This window comes from Telmatherina bonti, assembly GCF_933228915.1.
Source record: "Telmatherina bonti genome assembly, chromosome: 16".
Classification (NCBI taxonomy): Eukaryota; Metazoa; Chordata; class Actinopteri; order Atheriniformes; family Telmatherinidae; genus Telmatherina; species Telmatherina bonti.
In genome coordinates, this window is record NC_136614.1 from 32,483,818 (window position 1) to 32,509,156 (window position 25,339).

At 40.3% G+C, this 25,339-nt stretch overlaps 1 protein-coding gene across 1 annotated transcript in view; it reads right to left on the reverse strand.

Annotated features, from left to right (window-relative positions):
- Positions 1–12,349, reverse strand: part of tnfrsf21 (tumor necrosis factor receptor superfamily, member 21) — a gene marked incomplete at its 3' end in the record, with an annotated part of 46,943 nt that extends 34,594 nt beyond the window's left edge. The window contains exon 1 of the mRNA XM_079254977.1: positions 12,101–12,349. Coding sequence (XP_079111103.1) covers positions 12,101–12,127 — 27 coding nt within the window. The 5' untranslated portion in view covers positions 12,128–12,349. The remainder of the gene's footprint in view (positions 1–12,100) is intronic.
- Between the last annotated feature and the right edge of the window lie 12,990 nt (positions 12,350–25,339).

The following is a 25,339-nucleotide window of genomic DNA, read 5'->3' on the forward strand; positions in this document are numbered from 1 at the left end:
TCTGTGCTCAAAGAAAAGTCTCATTTCCTCTCAGTGAACTTGTTACCAACTGGCCACCACCCTTTGTGCTGCATCACCCTCGATGCAGTGAAAACAGGACGACTCTCACATCCAAACTCTCTTTGTAGAAAATTGGAAGGAAAAATAAAAAGTTGGGTTTCTGATAACTGGTTTGAAGTTAAAAACGGTCTTAATAGTCTATCAGAGCTGGATTTTTAAGAGGTGCTATCCAAAAACATGAGAAGGAAATTAAAACTAAAAACAAGTTATGTGAAACCTGCCATCATAAAGCTGAAGAAGACCACATGCTATCTACAGAAGATAACAGCCACATTCAGATAATCTCTCCTGAGAGTAGTTGACAGTCATGTACATGATTCTGCACACAAAGAGGCACTAATAGCTGAGGACAAAGGAGGGATGAGAGACAGGAGGACCTATGGTTACAGCAAGAGAACCCTCTTTAGGGGCTGTTGGAGAGGGAAATGGATGCTATCATAAAACATTAGCCTCTCAACTCACCAACAATATAAATTTTAATGCAGTTTTTTTCAGTACACCAGTCTACATCAAACCTCAGCAGGGGATTTTCTGTTTGGAATTAGCAAGTAATCTATAGATAGGCCTACTTCAGATTCCTCCTAGTCCAAGAACATGATTGTTAGGGTAAATTATGCTGCTGGATTTTTCCCTATAGGGTGTTGGTGAGCAATGCTGGCCCTGCTATGGACTGACAACCTGTTCAGGGTGCCTAGTAGCTGCTAGGATACCCCCCTTCAATCCTGCATGGATGGATGGATGGACAGACATGGACGGATGGATGGATGGACAGACATGGACGGATGGATGGATGGATGGATGGATGAGGAATCAGCTGCTGTGTTACAATAGAAATAAAGAGCTATTTGGACAAAAGACAAGAACAAAACGAGAAAACAAAATGTTAACGACTGTGCAAAAATGTCTATTTAGCATGTTTTTTGTTGCAAAATGTTTGCAGTCAAACAAGTGTAAAGATCAGCTGCCTGTGTCTACAGAACAAACAGTGTTTGATGCTTCACACTGAGGGAGGAATTCAGCTGATGATGCATGTGAGTGTTTGTCAGCCATGAGTAGATCCCAATCTCGCTCTGAACAAAAGGTAGCAGTTTGGAGTATTAACCATGTAAAAACAATGCATTTAGACAAGAGCAGATAAGCTAACCACACCATACATAAAGCATGTTTACAAGTTGTTATATTAAGTGAAATTTCCCACAATATTTATATACATAGTAAAAAAAAAAAAAGAAGAAGACTAATCCTATAATAACGACTGATGAGGATAAAGCTATCCATTCTTCCACTACAACACTGGCCTTTCACCATGCCACCCATTCGCTTCTTTGTGTTCATTCCCAGAACCTCATCCATAAACATCAGAGCATGCTCTCAACATGCAGCTTGTAACTGTTGCATCAGTAATATCAATGCATTCATTCACATCAGTGTTCAAAGTAAAAATGCTGGTAGGAGGAGGCGCATGCAGTGGGAAATGAGAACATTGTGCTTGTTACGAGACATATAGGATGGAATCCTGTGGTTCTCTGCTCGTTTGGAGAATTTTACTATTGAAACAACACGCGCTAAGTACAACCATAAATGAGGTGCATCAGTCAATGCCAGTATTAAACAAGAATTTTGTGATGTAGGACAAGCTGCTGGTAACACAGTGCTGATGTTAGCTAGAAGAGGCAGGCTCATTAAGAAATACCAGACATCTTGTTTTGGGTCAAACCGCATGTGATGAAAAAAAAAAAAAAAAGGCATAAGAAGTGCTTGTCATCTATACAGATCAATTGGACTGCAGACCACACAAGCTACAGCCCTTTTAATGCTGCTTAAAATAAATATTTTTACAGCCGTAAACATCTGGTTATTGAGTGCAGGGTAATAGTGTATAATTGGCGTTCAGTTCCACATCAAATAACTCTGCGGCAGTTAAACGATTTTGTTTTTATCAGCTCTGGCTCGGTATGGAACTGATGGGAACACAACACCCAGGTGAACGCATTGATATTTACTGAGGATGCTGCAGCTGGAGCCATAAAAGTGGGCACAGCTTACTTTTAACCATAATGTCTCATATAGAGGCTCTGAAACTTAATGAAGAAAAAGGAAGTTGAAAAGATTTTCTTTTTTTGTAACCTGACAGATATCAGCTGCGTGGGGTTAAGTTAGCTTGGTGATTTTTAGTAACAATTATCATAAACACAACGAGCAAGATGCAATCTCATGCCAAAATTGGGTGTTGTAATGGTAATGTACTAGTCCCCTTGGAGGTATAGGTAGTTTAAGCCCTCAGACCCTATTAGAGAGGTTTAAATTAGCTTGTTTTGGCATTTACCTACATTTCACACAAATTTAGATGTTAAAAACATAAATGGATTCCGTGTAAAGCAACATAGCTCTTACACAATTAAAGGTTACAAATTACAAAATTATATTATTTTGTATAGCACAAAATAAAGAATAGGTGAGCCAAAGCTGAATAACCATGACTCATCGAGTTTAGTGTTAGCAAATAAAATAGCTAGCTTCTAATTCCCTCAAACTACAGAGTTAAAAACAAAATGGATTATTCCAACTGTGGAGTGTTATAAAGACAGAATGAAATGTCACATTTTAATTCATGTTCTTACATTAGACCTCATGTTTAACTAGCAGATTTGCCCATATGTCAAAAGCCAAAGCATATCTTCAACCTGTTTTACGATTAGTTTCTTCTTCAGACTTTCTGTGTTGATAGCGCTTTTCATTTACACTGCTGTGAGGGATGTAACAGCTGGTCAGTGGTTGGCACACAAGAAATGATTATGTTGTTATGTTTCTATCACATATTGAACAAACCCTGGGCTAGTGGTTTTGCTAAACTATTTAAAGACTGAAATTGAGAATAAAAAAAAAAAAAAAACTTTTAAAATGATGGATCTTATGCTGTACATGTGTTCAATCAGCCCCCATTTACATTAACTTGACTGATGTCATTAAGTTACAGAAGGTTCCCTTCATAATATGAAGGTATCTACTCTGAGTTGTAAGCTAAATGCTAAAAACTGAGGTCTAAGGACTATAATTATTTGCAGTGCAGTCAGCCTTGTTGTGACTTGTTCAAGTAGTTTTAAGTACTTTGAAAAGTTCATGCAGCCTAAAAGCACTGCATAACTTCTACAGGTTGGTTATATTGCTACACATCTTTGCTAATAGTTCAAAGAACTGGTATCCACCTTATATTGCTGGCTAAAAAGGGCATATTACTTCCAACTGTGTTGACATTTCCGATTAATACTTGGATCCACAGCGATTCATGATGAATCAGTGGACTTTATTCACCTTGTGAGGCAAAGTGCTACTCTTCCATCTGACTTTAAGAGTTTGTTTGTTTTTTTTATCAGCTAAGTTGCTGGATCTTGCGATATAAGCTCCTGTGATTTTGAATGTAACTAAGAAGCCAGCGACCATCGCCTACGTTCAGAAGGGACTGTGGCAAAATAAGGTGAATAGAAAAGCAAAGCAATGCCAAAGCTACGTTTAAATGAAAGTGATATTTCTAAAATTTCAAAGCGTACTATAGTGATTTGCAGGTGCTTTTTCTGAAAAGTTTTCAGCCTATAAGCCATAATGTTTGTAAAATTTGGTTTTGAGACACTCTGCATTGAGAAAGATAGCGGTACAAAACATTTTGTGTTCAGGGGCAGCTATATTGGTCGCCACCACTGATGTTGTTGCTGTCCTCATCAGAAGACTAAAGAAGTCGTGTAGAAGCCATCTTTACTTGATATTAGCTGATCATATGACCCCCTACATCACATCCAGTGATGCATAAATGGAAAAAAAAGGTTTCTTTTGAAATGTACCTCCTTATCAGCACATCTGAAACAAACACCTCATGAGTGCGTAAACACTTTAGTGATACTTGAAAGGTTTTCTGAAATTTAATTGTTTCTAATACCAGCATTTTATTGCAATATTTAGGTTTTGCGCATTTGTAGGCATCATGGAAACGTAACTACTGACTTAATAAGCATTAGAAAAGGTGTGATTGAAAATGCTGAGGGGGAACAAGACAGTCTCTTCTAAAAATTAATCAAATCTGTGACCACCAATGATGCCATTGAGAAAGAAGAGTCAAAATTTTCCAGCAAGAAACAATCTTGGTGTGATTTTTTTATCATTTCTTACATTAAAAACTCCTTTCCAGATCAATGCTTTGGGAGATGACTCTGTTCTCACACCTACAACTGAACAGCTGGAGGCAGATTGCTTCAGTTGACTGTGTTTTAGAAGCACATACAATTAGCCGGTGGGAATGTGTCAGAATGAATTACATGCACAAGCAGCATTGCATACGCATTAGTCTGCAAACAGCAAGTGTATGTTTACAGAACATGTGAAGACCTGAAAACCAGTTTTGACCAAGCTGACATAGGATGTTCAAATTTGTAAAAAGTTGCCATCCACATATGTACAGATTAGGTACAATTTGTCACGGTTTTGGGGTTTTTAGTTCACTAGAGTTCTTTTTTCGGTTGTGGCTTCCCATTTTATCTGAGTTTATGTCCTGGTGGATTCTGCTGTAACTATCTTTATCCTCCCTTGTTTCACCAAGTTCTCATGTATTAGTTACTACATCACTTCCTTGTTAATAATTAGCTTCCTCACTAGACTTCATCACCTCGTCTACTCTGTCCCGATTGGTTAATCATCATGTCACTCCCGCTTTACTTTTAGTCTGTTATGAGGTTTGTTATCTCATTTTAGCTTGAGAACCTGTTTATCCAGCCAGCGCAGGACCTTTTGTTTCCTTAAAATAAATCTTACTTCATATGTTCGCCTGCCTGTAGGTCCCCAATCTCACCTTGTGACACATTTACCAAAAAGTCTTTGTTCTAGCACAAGATCAAGCAGATTTAAAGCTATAAAAACAATATTGTAATATCTGAAGCCAGTCGGAGTCATACCAGCTCCTGGAAGGAGTCAACGGAAAAGTTTTGGTTTTAAGCCTATGATGATAATCAATGCGATGACTCTTATCTAGGATATCATACTAGGAATAGAATAAGTTAATGGGAGCAAAATACATAGTTCATAACCATTTAGGTGTGTTTGTGTCTTTCTGAGCATGTCGTCCTGTGTTTAGCTTTTCTATGCTGTTTTTTACTCTTTAAGTCAAGCCAACAAAGACATAACAATCTAAAGGGAAAACAAACTGCAGCTCCAGCATTTTATCAGGACGCACACACAAAAACACACACACCGTCTGGAGCCTCGGCACGGCCACCTCTGCTGATCAGCAGTACATGAATCCATTTCTGTCCTGCCTGATGCCAGCCCAGCTGTTATTAAGCCAGCTTTTTGTCTGTCCTCCTACACTGCTGCCCATAAACTCCCTCATCTGCCCAGTGCCCAGGCCAGCCAGCCAATCAGAGAGCAAGATCCAAGCCGATGAAGCCAAGATCAGGACTTTCATTTGTTAGATGGGCAGAGAAGACCCAATAAATCAATGCTTTTTATCACCATTAATGGAAATGAAGTATCTGAAACTAATCTAAAAATGCTAACCCACACATCAAAATGACTTGAACTGAAAATATTTTTCTGAACTGGTTTTCAGCCACGATTTTCACAAATATCCCAATTTGTTGTCAAAGGTCTCCATGAGGACCAGTGGGGGATGGGCTAAAATGGGTCAAATTACTCATTTTTACACATTTTTATTGGGTTTCCTGTAGAGAAATGTAAAATTATAGTACAGTTTCATTTACAGTAGGGGGTCAAACAATGTCGTTAGAATGGAAGTCTATCGTCCAAACAGCTGAGTACCAACGAAACAAACTCATCTTACAGATATGGATGAAATCAAAAAGTCTCATAAATACAATAAAAACACACTTCCTTACCAACTCTCATGACTTGGGAATAATTACAGCCAAAATTATCTCAATGGAAGCACCCCACAACTACACAAATTTCCTAACAGGGCATAATGGTTAACAGGGCTGTGACGATATGCTTTTGTCCCGATTCAATTCGATTCTGATTTTTCTGGGAGCCAATTCAATTTCATTGTGATTCTCAAAATTCTTCAATATTGCTGATTTTTGTAGATTAAAAACATAAAAAAATGTATAAAACTTTTTTTTTTCGCAAGTAATTTTTCTTGATTTCAGTTAGAAAAAAAACAACACAGCAGCCAGATCATCATTCTGCTGCTATAACACTGAAGAAGACAAATAAAAATATCAATAAAACCAAAACATGACAAAAATTTTATCATGGATTAATTTTATTTAATTGAAATAAAAAATTGATTCTTTAACAAAAAAAAAATCTATTTTTAAATTGTGAAACAAAAAATCCTGATTTTTAATAGTTAAACTACTGTAATTACAATGCTTTAAATGCCACTTCTCCGTATAAGAACCTTTGGCATTTCACGCTAGCTTGTGTTGTTTTTACAGTGTTAGGATTTACTGATATGATCATAAGAGCACAGCAGACCCTGAGCTGATGAGCTGTGACTTGCTGGTAGAGCTGAGCTGTTCAGATCCAAGTGTGAAGGCGTCAGTCAGGCAGCTCTTGTTTACATCATGCAGGCAACAGTGTGGCACCACTGCACCACAACTGCAAAGCAGCTTTCTGTCGAGCACACCCACCTATCACACACAGTATCTCAATGAAAAGCTGCTTCTCAAACCTAAACTTTGAGACTCCCTGTAATTCTACCTCCAGCAGCACTTTCTGTGTGAGCCATGCGGCGACACGCCCAAACTGCCTCAACTGCTCGCAGGCATCCTAGCAGAAGCAAATCTGATAGGTCAACGCTTTTTTAGAAGACAGATGGCTGAATACGAACCATCCCGTCTCACTTCCTTGTTTTTTTTGTCTGAACAAGTCAGACGTCTGAACATTTCAGACATGTGATGAGCTGCCAAGGACATACCTTATCACGCAAGAGTTGTTGTGCACAGCACAGGAGAGTTTTCAGAAGTCTGTATTTATCGAAGAAAGACTTCTAAACAGAAGCAGAAGTTTACTTGTTTATAATCTTTGCCTTTTTTTTTAAAGGGACACTAAATGCATCCTGCAACCTGCTACAAAAACTGCTGAATCATGTTAGAAGACTTGTCAGAGTTTGAATGTCTGAGACCCTCGACAACCACATAAAGGTCAAATGGGTCCACCCTCCTAAAACATAATATGGATTTTACAGATAATTACTATCATAACATTTCCAAACATGAACCTGTTCACATGGACGGAGATCCTGTGAACGTCACATGCAGCCTGCCAGGAACGAGCTGTCCATTTGCAAGATTTACAATCTGAAGACGTCTAGGAACCACAACACATACTGAACGTGTAGTGACTAGAGCGTGAAGTCACTCAGCTGGGTGAAAATCCAGAGTCACTGTCCATGTTGGGTGAGAGTCCCATTTATTTTCCATGCTGCGGATAATAACTTGACGGATTACATTCTTTTCAACATCTTAAGTGCAAAATAACAAAAAAAGTGAGAGTGGTAAAAACTGTGTCATCCTCCCACACCTAAGCTAAGAAAACCTGTGGCTGCCATTTAATACACCTGGTGTGCCTCTTTAGTGCCACCCCCCGTGTGACCATACAAAACAAAAACACAAGTGAAGAAATAAACAAATGGCTCCAACAGGACAAGACTTGTGATTAATGCTCCAAACTTTACCGCAGAGCTGGTGCTGACTCAGGAGTTCTACATGCAACAGAAGCCGAGTCTCACTTTGTTAAATGGTAACATTTGTTCAGACATTTACTTGTTAATCCCGGTAGAACTGCTGGATAGTTGTCTTGTATGAGGAGGCAGAACCAGTAAATATTAATCTGTGTCATCTATGATAAGTTTCTGAAACACGTCTACATTAGTTCAGACCTTAAAGGGGTCCTATGATGGTATTTGGAGTTTTCTGAGCTTTCTACAGTGTTACAGCGTTGAATCCTCATCAGACATGTGAACGGCACCGTTTTTTTATCACCTAAACGCATGTTTGAGTTTGAGTTCCAGAACTCTCGCCGTTCGGTTTCCATGGCGACGAAAAACGCGTCATTTTAGAGAGTTTTTTCTACTTGGAAATCCTTGTGACGTCCCGGGGGATAAGGTTCGGTGATTGGTTACCTTCTACTGGTTAACAAGGGCATGTACAAATACATCAGGCGGGTGGAAAACGTGGGATAAAGTTATTTCCAACGATGGCTGGTGAGTTTACCAAAGAGAGACATCCTGCTGCATTCGTTGCTGTGGGTTGCTGTTTTCCACTTCGTTTTCAGGCTCTGATTCAGGTTCCAACATGTAGGGCTGTATGCTATGTGGTGACATTGTATTTTGTTTTTTTATTGAGTTCATATGAGCCTAATTCTTCTGTTTATGAGATGTTACAATGACGGCGAAAGCAGGTGAGGTGCGCGCTCCCGATGTAGTGCAGTGGCAGCTGACCAATCAGTGGCAACTTATATCTGGCGGGAGGCGGGGCTTAATGCGGAAGAGTCTCAATCCACTCGTTTTGCCCGCAGGCTGATCTGACAGCCTACGGAGAGGGTCGGTCTGAAGTAAATAAAATGATTTGTGACAATAACTCCATCAATCCCAGCCCTTCTGGGCTCAGATATAAAAATAAATTAGCCTGAAATGCACATAATAGTTCCACTTTAAACCTGTACCTCAAACTTCTCATTCAGTCATTAGAAGGAAGTAGCAAACCAGGCATGTGCTGCTTGAAACGCAGATTTAACGCCACTTCCAAGCTTCTGCTTTCCCAGCACAAAGCTTTTGTCCCTACCAAGAGGGGCCGCCATCAATATTGTTACATCATAAGTATTAGCTTTGCCAAGTGGCAACATCATCAGTACTGTGATGGGAGATGTACTGCGTTAGAAAAAGTAGAAGTAAAAAGAAGTACTGAACACATTTTGAGCCTATTTTTTCATGTGACTGTAGCATGTTGTTCCACGTACCATTTGGCGTTTGGTTTTAGCTAGCATGTTGCTAGCACTGCCATGTGTGCATGCGGCTGCTTTTCTATCTAGTCCACATAGATCAGCACTCATAGAAAGCAAACTTGCAAGGTTCTTAGCAGCTCTGTCATGGCTTTGGTTAGCAAACCAGTCCTGCACATTTTCCAGCTGCGTTCAAAATGACCTGATGGCTACAAGCAACGCTGCGAGTCTATGCATCTACGGTGAGGTGGCATTTCAACGTTTACGGTGTTCAGCTCAGCTATAGCATCATCTTGTGCTGATGGTTTTCTTTACGGGATTGTAATTCTGTCCAACTAACTTCACCTCGAAGGGGTTGCACTGAACCACGTTTTACTTTATTTGAATTTTATTAGAGATGGGCACCAATCAGGTTGACTAATCAGGCTAATTAAAATAATAAATCGGGGTTGCAGGATTCTGAATTAGAATAAGTGGTAAATACACAAAAAGAGTGAATAAAATAAATGAATTGATTATTGTGATGTCATTACTAATGCTGTCCATGGCAAGAATATTTTAGGTTTTTCTTTGTTTCCTTTTTTATTTATTTTTTTTTTTTTATTTTATTTGGTTGTTGTTTTCGATGTGATAGAAGATTTTAATTTGTAATTACTGAACAATTAAAGAAGTGTTCACCACACACACACGCACACACACAAATATCAACAAACAAAACTTTTGCTTCATATGCACCAACACACACACACATATTGTCAAGAGTCCTGACGTCATCCGGCTCCACAGCTCAGAGAAGGAGACTCTGTTTGGGTTCATTCGTGCTGAATTTATCAATAACAATGGTTGCAATGATTATTTGTGAAGATGTTTCTGGTTTACTGCTAATGAATGAAGCAGAAGGAACATTGGGAGGAAATGAGCTCATCTTTTCTCCCAACAAAACATGTCTTTGGTGTTTTTGCTGGCTTGAATCATCTTTGTTTAAAGTTTTGAACATTGGCTCCGGTTACATGATGTTTTTTCATTCAGAATTAATAATTTGAAATTAAATAATTCGGAAATAACGTATTATCCTACGAGTTTACATGAAAAGAATGATTCTGAACAAAGGTTTACATGAAACACGTCCTCACAAAATTCCTCTTTAGAGCGGCGGGTTGGGAAGGGTTCTGATTGGACAGAGGGTGCACGTGACGTATGACGTATACCGGAAATAAACAAAGTTGTCTCCCTGCTTCTCGTCTTTTCAGTCGTAACTTGTAAAAACTACATAATAAGAACCAGTTTCGCCGCTATTTTTATTATAAATGTGAAGTAGCAGCTCAACACCAGCATACTGCTTCACTTTCTGCAGCAACTGAGAAGGAGAAGAACGATAGACCACCGAACACGGGAGGTAAAACAACGCGCGTCATCGGGACAGGACAAGGTTACGAGCATGCTCAGAACGACCCGAATTAACTTAGATCGGAATGAAGGTTTACATGACAGAGGAATTAAATAGTTCGGAATTAAAATGCAAATAAACCAGACACTTACATCGGAATTAGGATTAATTCTGAATAAAAATTAGCATTAGGAATAAAGTGTTTACATGGTCGTTTTTAATCAGTTTAAAGCGGAATTAAATTTCATTCGGAATTAAACAGGAATATATATATATATATATATATAGTATCAAACATCAAACTTTTGACCAATCAGAAAGCTTAAACTGACAGTACTGTCCAATCAGGAGCAGCCAAAGATGATCAGAAAGTTCTGTCTGAAAAGAAGGAATAAATTTCCTCTGTGGTTTGAATGAGCACAATCAGCTGCTTTGATCCACACCGTGCAAAAAGCAGCTGAGTTGGAGCTGGGTTTGTGAGGACAGCAGGTCAATAGTGGCAGAAATAAGTGTAAATATGTAAATTGTTTTTGTGGTGTGTTTGTTTCAGTGGCAAACATTTTTTCTCCTGAAAGCCGAGAAGTGAGAAAATGATGCTCAGATGAGAAAAGGCTTGGTCATTGCTGATCTGTGTGTTGTTTCTACAAACTTCTGTCACTAATAAACCCTGTTTGGTTGCTTTAGTTGGCCTTTATGCTGCTGTATCTGTTGATAAATTCATTTCACATCATTTTAGCCTCGAAGGTTTGCTGAGAAACGATGTCTGGATGTTGATGGAGATTAAAAAAGGTTCAGTTTTTACATTTAAAAAAGACCAGAAGTAAGTTTTCAGGTTCATCCTGACTGTAGACAGTTAAACAGCCAAACCCAGCAATGATCTTCCTTTATCAGGTTTGCATAAAATATTGATTTCACTATGTTTAATTTCCTGTTTCTGTTGGGAAACATGCAGCAGTCGCTTTTAAAGTGCGAGTCCTTCATGTTCCCAGACAGCCAGCAGCTGTGGGATAGGGTCAGTCGCTGAAGGCGGCACGTGAACAGCACACTTATCATTCCTCATGATCAGAGAAGAAAATTAAAATCACACAGTCATGAAATTTATTTAAATCTACTTGTTTTATCAACTACAGGAACCTAATTTGTTCAATTTTCATTCTTATGTGCAAAAAATAGTGAATAAATCTATCTAAAATCACAACATTGCTGTGAAATGTCAGTAAAAATCCACGTCAGAGGTGAACATCTTGGTTCAGCTGCATCCCTGAGCCGGACGGTGAACGAGACAACATCACTTTATTTCAACATTTGTGATGTTTTCGTGTCATTTCGTCTTCCTGGCGCTGTAAGAATCTGCCTTGTTGGGATGGGGACTCGTCACACAGCTCTGCTGACTAATGTCTCAGCTCATGGAGTGAAACAGGAAAACAACAGACTGCTGCTGCTCTGTCTTTGTCTCATCCAGTCACTCACAGTTTCTGCTTGTCCACAACAGAACAAATTCCTCTTAAACCTAAAATAATAAACGTATTTCATTAGTTGTTGCAGTGATCTAACCGTTAAGCTTGGAAATTGTTTTGGTTACTTTATCTGAAGTTAAATGAGGGGAAAAGAAGACAAGAAAGAAACCAAAAAAACAGTGACTGGCCCTTTAAATGGAGAACCTGCTGAATGACTCCTTAGAATAAAGACTAAAAGCAGAAAACTCACCACTGCGGACACGCACGTGACAGACATTGTCCTGGTTCACAAACACACAGATGAGCTCGAGCTGGTCCTTGTCCAAGTTGTCTCTAAATGTTTCTCATCATCATCATCATCAGCAGCAGCAGCAGCATCATTCTCAGTCCCAGGAGGAGAGAGAGGCTTGTGGAGCAGCGGCAGATCTAACTTCTGTGTTTTATAGTGTGCGCGCCCAGGTGAAGCGCGTGCGGGATGGGGGCTTGACTGGCAGAGGAGGCTGTGGTCATTCCCATGGCGGTGATGGATGGGGGCCAGGCTGGGACCGCCGCCTTGCCTCGCCTCTCCCCGTCCTGCTCTGTCTGTGTGCAGTGCGGCTCTCCCTGCAGCCAGCGCGGCCGTGACGTCACCTCGCGTGGGCGGGACTTACGCAGGCGTCTCGGCCAATAGCAGCCCGCAGAGAGGCGTGCACGTGGCTTGAACCCGGCCGGCGGATTTGTCTGTGGCTCCATGTCTCTGTGAGGTGTGCTGCTGTGGTTCCTGAAGGACAATCCAGGTTTTACTGAGAGAAACTTGTTAGTTTTAACCCTGATGTGAGCACGTCCACACACACACACACACACACACACACACACAACCTTCACCTTCCTCTGAGCGCTGAAACACACTGCAGTCACAGATTACTTCTAGGCTTCCTGGCAACAAACATCAGGTCCTTAGATATTCTGCACTGCAAAAACTTAAATCTAAGATTAAAAATCTTAAAGTGAGTACACACATGCTTATTATTTTAAAGGTAAGTTAATTCTTAGTTTTTATGCCAGAGAATTCCTCTTGTTTTAAGAGTATTTTCACTTGTTTTGGGAAGTGTTGACAAGCCAAATTTTCTTGTTCTGTTGGCAGATAATTTATCTTATTTTAAGCAACATTTACCTCATTTCTGCATGTTTTTTTCTTGTTTTTTATGGCTGAGTTTTTGCCGTGTGCTTGTTTCCTTTTTAAATGGAGCCACGTGGGGAAAGTGTGTTTGTGGGATTAGCAGCGGAGTTGAAGATGTGGGTTGTTTTCTTTGACAGATTTGCCTCTACTGTGGCACTCCATGACTGTTTTTTGCAGGATAAATTAAATCCATCCATTCATTCATTATCCTAACCGCTTAGTCCGACAAAGGGTGGCGGGGAAGCTGGAGCCTATCCCAGCAGACTTTGGGCAAAAGGTGGGGTACACCCCGGACAGCTCGCCAGTCCTTCGCAGGATGAATTAAATCATTTTAAAAAGGACATTTCTGTAATTTTGACCAACTATAATTGCAATTTGCAGTTGTTAAGCTGTAATTCTCGCGAGCGAGACCACTTTGAGCAGGATGGAGATCCGAAACATTTTGCATGGTGGAGCAGCTCCAACTTCTGCTTGGTTTCAGTGTCTCTGAAAAGAAGTTCAATCTGACAAGTCTTCTAAGTTGGTGAAATGAAACCAGTCTTGGTTCATTTCAGCAGTTTGTTAACATTAATATCTGATCAGCCAATCACATGGCAGTAACTCCACACATGTAGACATGATCAAGACGACTTGCTGAAGTTCAAACTGAGCATTAGAATGAAGACTAAAGGAGATTTTTAGTCAGTTTAAACGTAGCATCTAACACACAAGGTTTTCAGGGTTTCCAGAGAAGATCTGAAGAAGATAAGAAATCCAACAAGCTTCAGATGTCTGCTTGTTGTCAGAGGAGAACGGACAAACTGGTTGGAGATGATAGAAAGACAACAGGAAGTCCAGTTAGCACTGGTTCCAACCAAGATACGCAGAACATCATCTCTGAACACACAACACGTCCATCCTGGAAGCAGATGGTCTCCAGCAGCAGAAGACCACAGCGGGTTCCCTCCTGTCAGTGAGAACAGGAAACTGAGGCTACAATTCACACAGACTCACCAGAACTGGACAATAGAAGATGGAGAAACGTTGCTGGTCTGATGAGTCTCCAGTTCAGCTCCACATTCACATGGTAGGATCAGAATCTGCTGGAAACATCATGACAACATGGATCCATCCAACGCTTCAGGCTGCTGCTGGTGGAACGAGCACAGTGTAGCATCTTCTGATGGAAACTTCCAGCAGGATGATGCACCATGTCACAAAGCTCACATCATCTCCACCATGACGATGAGTTCACTGTCCTCCACTGACCTCCACAGTCACCAGATCTCAGTCCAACAGAGCAGCTTTGGGATGTGTTGGAACGGGAGATTCTCATCATGAAGCTTCATGTCAACATGGAGAAAATCTCTGAGGAACGTTTTAACCTTGTTGAAGCAAGGCGGACCTGATAAATTAGCTGGTTAGCTAAAGCTTGCAGATTGTACTCTAAGCTAAGGTAGCAGACTCCATCAGACTCCAGGCAGGAAACAATGTTGTCTGATGGAAAAAGAATTTTTAATCATCCATACTTGAACAGACACCAGAAGATCGTTAAGAATCTCCATTATGTTTATAATAATAATAATTTGATATGTTTTCAGACCACAGCCACCTGTGTGCAGCTCATGTTTCTGGTCTTTCTCTGCAGCATCAGGAGCCAACTGTGAGGCAGCAACTGTCCCATATGTGTCAGTGGAGCAAACATGTTGACGTGATCCAGCAACTCGGTCATCTGTTCGCTGCAGTCAATCTGCTGTCCATACATTTCCTGCCCTGCTGTCGACAGGGCCAGATGCAGGCCGTTACAGAGCAGGCTGCACATGCACAAGTCGGCATGTCGGTGGCCTCAGACCTGTCTACAAATAGCAGCAGATAAAAGAGTGGAGCACCATCTGCCATGCACGTGGAGAGGAGGAGAGCGGGCTCGGAGCGAGGGAGGGCAGAGATAAAGGGATGAAACACGTCACTTTGCTTTTGCTGGTGAAGTGAGATTAGACGGGTTGTTGACTCAGACGTTATGAAGGGAAAATCCACGTTTAACCTTTGTGGGTCACTCGACTTTACAACCCTTTCCAGTAACTACAAGACAAAAAGTCCTTTCTTGAAAACAGCAGTTACAGATGTTGGTGGTTTTTCCCAGAAAAATACCTACATTATCTTTGTTTTTTTTTTTTCTTTTCTATTTGGTTTTCATTATTTTTATCATTTTCTACGTTTTTGGGTCATTATAGGACAAAAAGTAATAAATTATACCACCTATAAGTCAGATAATTCTTAACCGTTTAAACGTCAGTCTGACCACATCTTTATAATTTATTTTAAAAAATGACTAAATGTATTATTTTTCATTCAAGACAAATCAGGAGGATAGGGATTCTGTTAGAGGGGTTGAATATGTTATTAATTTGTAACTAAATTTATTTAAATTTCTTGTTTTGTTTGGCAGTACAATTGTCACAATATTTGTTTTAAAATATAAATTTGGGGATTTTTCTAATTAGTGTAAAATGTACTGAAATATGAATAAAAACAATGATTTGATGAGCTTTAAATAGGTCAGACAGACAACCTGTGTAAAAATGCAGTGCAGAATAAAAACACATTGATAAAAACATTGTAAGACATGAGCAGGTTTTACAGTCAGTAAAAATAGTTGTTCAAATTCAGGGTGCATTTACATCAGGATAGTCCGCTGGACTCGGTCCGATTGGGGACTCGATCCGATTGGAGACTTGGTCCAGTTGTAGGGGGGTGTATCCATTGAAACGGGCCGAGACCTGCAAATCAGAATTTGTTTTGCACACTCACATTCCCCCAAACGAGTCCATTTGCTGCAAACGGACTTGGATTCGGATCAAAATGCTGATGTGAACGTGTCCTGAAATGCCATGGAAATAGTAATGGATGCGTCCATGAAAGTTCCCGTTCCTGGCATTGTCTCATTTTGCTGTGCACTGCTGTGTTGTTCTTAGCCTGGTGTGTCCAAAGTCGGTCCTCAAGGGTCAATGTCCTGCAGGTTTTCCATGTATCCCTGCTCCAACACACCCGGCTTCCATTAAATGGATCCAACAGCCAATGATGTTCTTCACAGTGACTCACTAGTTTGAGTCAGGTGTGTTGGAGCAGGGATACATAGAAAACCTGCAGGATTGTGGACTTCAAGAACCGGAGCTGGACACCCCTGTCCTACTGTTGATCAGCCTGGGCAGCTGGATGATAACTGTCCAGCAGCTCGCAGTTCATTGGACAACAGTCCAGTATGGAGGGGCGTGGGGTCCTTTTACTTCTCCTCACAGGCAAGGCTGTCCTGCCAGGTCCTCCAGTGGGGGCAGCGTGACACCAGTGATGCTCTGGGCTGCCTGGAACTGGGATGTTGGCTGAAGCCTTGTAGCTGGACGGCACCACCGCTTCACATGGGGAGACATTAAACATGCCAGGACATACATGCAGCCCAGTATCCAACAGGTGAGACGGTTTGATTGCAGTCTTTTGTCTTCTAATGGACTCGTTCTCAAGACACCCTCCTTCTACATCTTCTAACCATTTCATCTGAATGTCAGAGCTCCAACAACATTGTTTTCAAAGTGTTTCATGCAAATTCAGCCTTATTCCTTCATTTCAACCATTCCCAACGTGACTCTACTGAGCTCTACTGACTGTTTCAGTGTCTGAACCTTTAAATGTTTATGAGCTGCGCCTCTTCACGTCCATTCCACACGTCTTTCAGAGTAGAAGGTTTGGCTTTTTTACAGGGCGGGCTCAGCTTGCCAGGAGGAAGGTCAATGGCAGCATCCACTGCGGGGGGAGTGGTTATTCGTGAGGTCACAAAAGGAAAAATGTCAAACTCCCCGTTTGAGTACAAATTCGCTAAAAAGTGGAGCAAGTGCGAAGTGACAGAATTCTCTAATTTTGGGGGCTTCAAACACAGAACATGGAGATTCCCATGATCTTTAGAACATCTTTAGAATGTAAATTTAGCATAAAATGGGACCTTTAATGGTTTCATTTTGACAGTCTTGGTAAAAAGCCATGGAAGACCCCCAGATAATAACCTTATCTGAAGGTTTTCTTTAACATGGATCCTCACTCTCAGTTTGAGAACCATCCCTCTAATGAAGGGTATCGAACATGTCCATGGTCTGTTGATCCTTAAGGTAAAATTGAAATTTCCAAAGAAGCACAATAAATGATCCCATAAGGGGTAAATCCACCAAGATGTTCATGGAAATTTTACCTTAAAGGACAAAAAAAAAGCTCCATAATAAAGGGTTAAAACGTCTGAAACTAGCCCATACGTGACGCCCGAGAGACACATGTTCACTGTGCTTACAGTCGGATATCTGCTGCTCACTGACGCTGCAGAGCCGACGCTCAGCAAACCCACAGGGCCACACATGTCCTCAGACTGCAGTTACTGGGTGAAGTTGCCGTTTATAGAACTGAGGTAAAAACAGGCGATTAAATGAAAGGCCATGTCTGTGTGTGTGAGTGTGTGTGAGTGTGTTGATGCAGAAGAGAGCAGCAGACCTGCATGCTGCCAGCCATCAGGAGTGTTTGTGCACAAGTTGTGTGTTTTTATGAGTGTCTCTTAAATCAGATATGCTCCACCAGCTCCAGCAGTCGTCTCTCACACACACACACACACACAGGCGAACACACCATTTCCTCCAAGCAGCCCACCCTACACACAAACAAAAACATTTAAATCACTGCCGTCGTTTCCTTTAAAGGATGGTCTGTTATTTTCATCTTTTTCAGAGACGTGTGTGGAAAGGAGCCAGGAAGGGAGCTTCAAACCAGAACGCTAGTTACCGCCATGTTTAATAACACACTTCATCTGCTTTGTGGACCTGCACGCTCGATGACGTCGCTGGACGGGTTTCCCGCTTTCTGACTTTGTTTCCCATCTCAGCATTTTCTTTTATCAGCAGAATGTTCTAAAACCTTCCCAGCAAAGGAGAAAACATAATGAGGCAAAACATTGATGGTAAATATGATCAGGAACAAGGAGCCAGACTGGCTAATTATCCACATGAACCCACTTCACTGATTGGAAATGGGCCAATCAGCTTTGCAGAATGCGTTCAACAGGTTTCTTTCTGCAGAGCCTGAGGCTGGAGGTGAAGAGGAGGCGAGTTTTCTTCGCCTGCAGCTTCGTCATGTGATGTTTTGAGTCTGGCGTGAGTCATGTGACCTTATTTAGACAGGAGAGATGAAGAGGAGCAGATATGAATTATTAATGGAGGATGTGTGAACACCTGCAGGCAGAAAATTCCTCCTTTCTTCCAAATGAAAAGCAGCAGTTATGATTGATCTATTTATCCTCCTTCGTTTATTCATTCGTTTTATCCATTTACCCATCTATCAGTCCTCCCTTTCATCCCTTAATCCTTCCTTTCTCCCTCCTCTCCTCTCATCATCCATCCTTTCTTCATCTATCCATCCATCCCTCCATCCATCCATCAATTCATTCATTCCCCTACATAATTCTTTTCAACCATTCTCTCTCTGTCAATCATTCTTCCTTTATTCTTTTCCATTCCATTCTATCTCTCATCTATCTTCACATCCAATTTTCCATCCTCCTCCCTAACTCATTCATGGATGGATGGATGGATGGATGAATTGATAGATGGATGGGCAGATGGATGATGGAAGGATAGATGGATAAATGAATGATGGATGAATAGATGAATGGATGATGGATGGATGGAGGGACAGATGGATGGATGGATGGATGAATTGATAGATGGATGGGCAGATGGATGATGGAAGGTTAGATGGATAAATGAATGATGGATGAATAGATGAATGGATGATGGATGGATGGATGGGTGAACGGAAGTACAGATGGATGATGGATGGACAGATGAATGAACAGATGATGGATGAATGATAGATGGATGGGCGGATGGATGGATGGATGGACGGATGGATGATGGATGGATGGATGAACGGAGGTACAGATGGACAGACGGATGGATGATGGATGGATGGATGAACGGAGGTACAGATGGACAGATGGATGGATGATGGATGGATGGATGAACGGAGGTACAGATGGACAGACGGATGGATGAACGGAGGTACAGATGGACAGACGGATGGATGAACGGAGGTACAGATGGACAGACGGATGGATGAACAGATGGATGAACAGATGATGGATGAATGGATAGATGGATGGGCGGATGAATGATGGATGAAGGATAGATAGATGGATGTATTGAAGAAAAGAAGAATGATTGATGGCGAGGAAGAAAGGGTGAATAAGGGGGTCTATAAGGGATTAAGGCCTCTCATGGCTTCTTGCATCCCTCTCTGGGTCGTACAAACAAACTGAGGCTCCATCCTTCATCCTGACTGGAGACTGAAAAGTTTTTCTTCAAGACTTTGTGACCAGGGAGGGGTTGGAGGTGCACAAGGTCTATCCTAGACTGTTTCCATGGCGCCCTCTGCTGGGAGAGTCGTGCTAGTGTGATCTGGGCCTGAAGTATCAGTGTTTAAATCAGCTGATGACAGTCCGCTCACTGAGGGAAGGGCTCACTGCACGCAGAAAGACTGATTGTTGACTGTTTGTTTCTGTAATTATGTCAAATATGACCTGAAACCTGTTGTGTGTCAGATTTTTATTTCAATGTATTTAATTAAAAAAGGCACAGGGGATATTAATGGACATTTTCATGTAAATATGCAAAGTTTTATCCAGTAATTTCTATTTCTGGTCTCTAGGCAGGCAGATGGTCTTAACTAAAATTATGCAAAGACAACATGTAATAATATCACACGGCCGCGTAATGAAATGTAATTTATTACAAAATATGTCAATATACTGTATGTGAGATGCAACACAAAAGATCTAAGAAGCGATGAGTAATAACTTCACAAAACGGGGAACAATAATCACCTGTGTTATTTGTGGATGATGTACCTTTAACAGTTGCTTATTATTAATGGTGAATAGTTTCTGGTAGTTTATTCCAGGAGTGTGTGCCTGTTTTTGGTTTGGAAATGTTACACTCCCCTCTTGTTAATATTCTGCTATTTTTATAACATAAATACCTAATGGCGGGGGTGCAGGTCCATTCAATACAACAAAGAAGACAAATGTCCAAAACAACCCGATGAGCATCACAACTGATGTTGTAATTTTTACGTTAGTGGTGGAAACATCCTCCTGTCTAAGAGAGACCGACTCGGCTGCACATACCCAAACTTAACACACACACACACTTCTAAGAATGGATCAGATTTTCAAATTGCTTTCCAAAACATTCAAAGTTCTTCCCACTGGATCCATTATTCATTCACTCCTCATTCATGCTTAGCAAGTATGTCTGACAGAAACTCCTCCAACCAACATGGGAAGCAACAAGCTCTGGTGTCAATACTTCAATATCTGGCAGTCAAAATATCAGATTCAATCCTTTTTTTTTTGTTTAATGTAGGTTATTGCACATTATGCTTTATTATATTGATCATTGGCCCTGAGATGGAGTGGCGAGCTGTCCAGGATGTACCCTGCCTTCTGCCCAAAGACTACTGGGATAGGCTCCAGCTTCCCTGCGACCCTGAATTGGATTAAGTGGTTTGGAAAACGAATGAATGAATGAATATATTGATCATACTACTTTTCCAGATTATATCTTTTCATGTTCCATTTAATGAATGTGAGTAATCTAGAGTTTTATTGTTTTAGAACTTTTATGTGACCTTATTTTTGTTTAGTTTGCTCATCAGTATAATTAATTATCGTTTTAAAAGCATTTCTTTCAAGTATTGATGACAGTTCAGTTATTATTTCTATTCAATGCCACAACAATGAGAAATACTATTTTATTACTTTCTTCAAAGTCAGACATTTTGCACACACAAAGATGATGATGTCATTGCTTTGGGAGCTTCTGATTGGTTACCTGAAATCACGAGTTTACTGGAGGAACACTGCGTCCTTGTTTGACAGCATGAGAAAATAATATTAACAAAAGAATTAAAAAGTAAGACCAGCCAAGTTATGAGGAGGAGAACTGAGGTTCCACAACTCTGGTTCATACATGCGTACACGTTCCAGATGCTTGAAGGTAAACTCTTCTGCAAGTATCAACACCATGGAAATGTCAGCCATCATACCGTTTAGGGAGGAGACCGGTTCTGCGTCTCAGAGGTCGAAGTTCCCTCATCCCAGAACCGAAGGTTAAGACTTTGTGAGGATTCTGCTGAAGCTAGTGAGAGAGTGAAGCAAGGTCTGTACTGGGATGGGCTGAAAGACCACCTAACCAGGAAGAAGCCGTCACCCAAAAAAAAAACAAAACAAAACAAAAAAATGACGGTTTGCAAACCCACACAGGGACATGGAGACATGTCCTGTAGTTTGATTCATCCTAAATGGATCTGTTTGGCAACAATGATAATTGCTATATTTGAAGGAAAAGCAGAGACACTTATAAACCTGAGAACATCATCTCAGCTGTGAAGCATGGAGGTGGCAGCATCATGATGCGGTGTTTTACTGCAGGAACAACCGCTGGACTTCATAGAATAGATACAGTCATGAAGAAACTCCATCCCACTGAAGCAACATCTCAAGTTCAAGCTTGACGGTGTATCAGGTCATGTTGGTGCTTATATTGCTAAAAAAGATAAATGAATAAATGTTTTTTTGTGGTACAGTGTGTTTAATATTTACCAAACACCTCCCTGAGGTTGTAAAAACAAACGTAAAAGTTGTGCTTCAACTGCGAAATCCTGAGTGGAAATCCAACAATAACTGCAAAAACATTGTCCACATGTGAGGACATCATTTGTCCATAAAGTTATGCTCATATTCTTTTCTAAAAGAAAATAAAAATGTACAAAAAAACCAAAGCTGGGTTTTTAGTAGGTTAACTTGAGACGGTGGGAAAAATAAATGACTGGTCTTGTGTGTTTGATTGTAACTGCAACTTTCTTCACACTGTCCTCAGATGTCAAAGACCACCCTGAGGTTTCTACAATGTCCCACCGCTTCAGTCCACAACATCCCAGTTGGTAAGTTCCGTGCTTTTACGGTCACAGTTTGGCACTTTTTAGTACAGTAGGGAACTACTGAAAAACTGCATAACTTTGGTGTAAACAGAAACATGTTTAAGAGATTTAAATTTAAACAATAAGCATAAAACATCTTGTAGTAAATTATCTCATAAAAGACTCTTAAATGAATAAAATGTGGCATAAAAGGAGAAATGTTGCCTCTATTGTAATGGACATATGTATGTATTCATGCTTCAGCTTGTGTATATAAAGCGGTGTCATCAGCATATAACTGTGTACTGACATCTGGATGGTTTTTAGATTATTTACGTAAAGACTGAATAAAATGTATCCCAGGGCTGTTTTTGTAAAGGCTGACTTCAAACCTCTGCAGATATTTTCATGCTGCTCCAGACACATCGGGTTCATGTTCAAGTTTTTTCTCTCTGATTTCTCTTTTCATGTCTGTTTGAAGCTCATGCAACGCCTGGAAGTAGATTTTCTTTGTGTAATAAACTCTGTGTGGATTTTAAAGCTCATCCAAACATAGATTACATCTGCTGACACATCAGCTTCAGAGCATGACTCTGAACATTTTCATTCATTTATTCATTTTCTGAACCGCTTAGTCCAGTTAAGAATCATGAGAAGCTGGAGTCTATCCCAGAGGCAGGTACACCTGGACAGGTCGCCAGTCCATCACGGAGAGACAAACAACCGTTCATGTTCACACACAGTCCTGTGGACAATTTAGAGTAACCAGTTAACCCAACATGCATGTCTTTGGACAATGGGAGGAGGAGAACCCCGAGAGAACCCACGCATAGATGGGAAAAACATGTAAACTCCACACAGAAAGACCACCATTCAAACCCCCCAGCCAAGACTCGAAGCAGCCGCTGTGTGAGGCCACAGTGCTAACCGGTACACCACCGTGCAGCAAACATTCCAGATTGTGAAATCCCGATGCTCCTGGACTAATAAACCAGCTTGAAGCATCTCACTAACAACTGATAACGGAGATCTGAAAAGATGAAGATGCATATCTTTGAAACATGATGATCATTCATAGTCTGAAGACTGTTGATGCTTCGGTAAAGTTTATGGTTGTGACCCAGAACTAAAGGTCTTTATGTTCTAAAGATGACACTGTTGGCACTGGCAGGCACAAAGGAAGCTTGCTGAGTTAAAAAAGAAATTACCTCTTATTTTTGTGGATTAGTCAGTTGGAATAAATGCTGATAAAAATTACATTACATGAAGAAAGAAACAAGAAAGTTCTTGCGGATCAAGATAAATAAAATACGATTTTTTAAAAAAGGAGATAAATAAAAGCCAACTGTGGCTGGTATAGTCTGATGTTGTGTGTGCTTTTATCCTAAACCAAAAGGCATAACTTGTGTATTGATATTAAGACAAAAAACCTTTAAGGTGTCATAAATATGTGCATGAAATTTCAGGCAATAAAAAAAGAAAAAAAGAAAGCATTTGGGTTTTTTTTTTCTATGCCAGAATCAGTCCTGAATATTAAATATTATTTAACTTTTTATATTTTTAGCCTTTAAATTGACATGTTTCAACATGCTACACAACTTGATAGTTTTAAAGCACCAAAAAGGATTAATGTTCAACAGAATTTTTGCAAACTGGATGAATTATGGTCAGAATCCACATTTCATATTTATGATCAAGTTATTTTGTGATTAAAACCAGTAGAAATGGATTATTCGACCTTTCTTGCTGATTAATGAGAGCTATTTTATCACCACGTGGGAGCTTTTCCTGCATCAGAGCTGCAACAGGAAGCGCAGTCTGACCTCTAGCGGACAGATTTGGTCATTACAGCTGAAATCACAACAAAGGTCACAAAATTCTGTTCTTCTTTATAATAAAAGCTGCGGTGGTCATTGCTGTTATTAGGTTTCTATTTTCAGTCATATGTAAACTGATTATATACAACCTAATAAAACTTGCTTACTGTACTAAAATATAATCTTGTACCAACATACACGGTGATACACTTCTGTGGTATGACTACTGGGTTTATTATATTTTTTTTCTTTATGTCTCTCCCAGAAGACCAAAACACAACATCAGTCCCAGATTCCACCTAGTGGTTGGAGTTGTAGACACAACATGCCTCACATCTTTCCCGCTAAGACAGCTCCTTTCTCACCAGTTCTACTTCCTGACTTTACAGTTCACAGTTCAACAAAGACATCAGTCAGTTTCTGAATCACCAAGTCAAAACATTAAGAAACAGTTTGGTTAACAGCGCACTTCCTGATACAAGGACAACTGTGTGGCTTCGGATTCGAACTGAAAATTACTTTACACCTCATAGACAGGCTGCCATACAAACTTTCCTTCTAAACATTATTAGATTAACTAAATTAACTTAAATTGCTTCACCGACATGTACTGCTGCTTCAAATAAACACAAAAATTATTTTAACTTAAATGCCCCTTACAACATATTTCAATGCTGCTTATCGGTAGCTGTGTTTCCATTACATTTTTTTTACAAAATAAAAGGGATATATTTTAAGTTTCAACAATCAACAGTTGCAATTTGCAGGTGTTTCCACTGAACAGGTGTTTAGTGCATTAGCCTCAATTGTGGCCAAGTAGCGTTAATTTTGGGTTTTTTTTACTTGCTGCAGAAAATTTGTTTCAGCTTTTCGAAGCTTTTCTCCCTCATTTTCTTTTCCAAAACTTTGACAATTGCTGTTGTTCCACAAAACACCATCTTTACTAGAAATGAACTGATCATAACCCCCAATGTCACTTTCGGGGGCACGTAAATGAGAAAAAGTTACACGTTTACGAAATATTTCCACATTGAAACAGCTAATAAAAAACACCTGATGAGAGCAAAATTAGTTTTTTGGCAGTTCTTGGTGTAATGGAAACGCACCTCATAGTAATGTTTTGGTGGTTTAATTGGCCTGTCACACCTTGATCTCTTAACTGGGTCTTCACTATAATTCATAGCTGGTGTTGTAGTTTTTTTCACCAGTGATGTCCAAGGTGGTGTTAAAGGTGATTGTGTGTGTCATGGCATGGCCCTGCCAGTCCTGAAGGTGTACTATTGGCTGAATCAAAGTCCTCCACATCTACAGAGCGTTCTTGTGGAAACGCTGTTCCTTTGGTTTTCAGCAAGTGTCTCTGATTTCTGAGGATGTTTACATCTTCTGTTTGGATTATCATCCAACGGTGAGTTCCTGTATTCCAACAAAGCAATGTAAGAATCACTCTGAACCTCTTGTGCTTTCTTCAGTAAGTTCTTTACTGTCTGATTTGCTTGCTCACTTTGTCCATTAAACTGGAGGTATCCAGGAC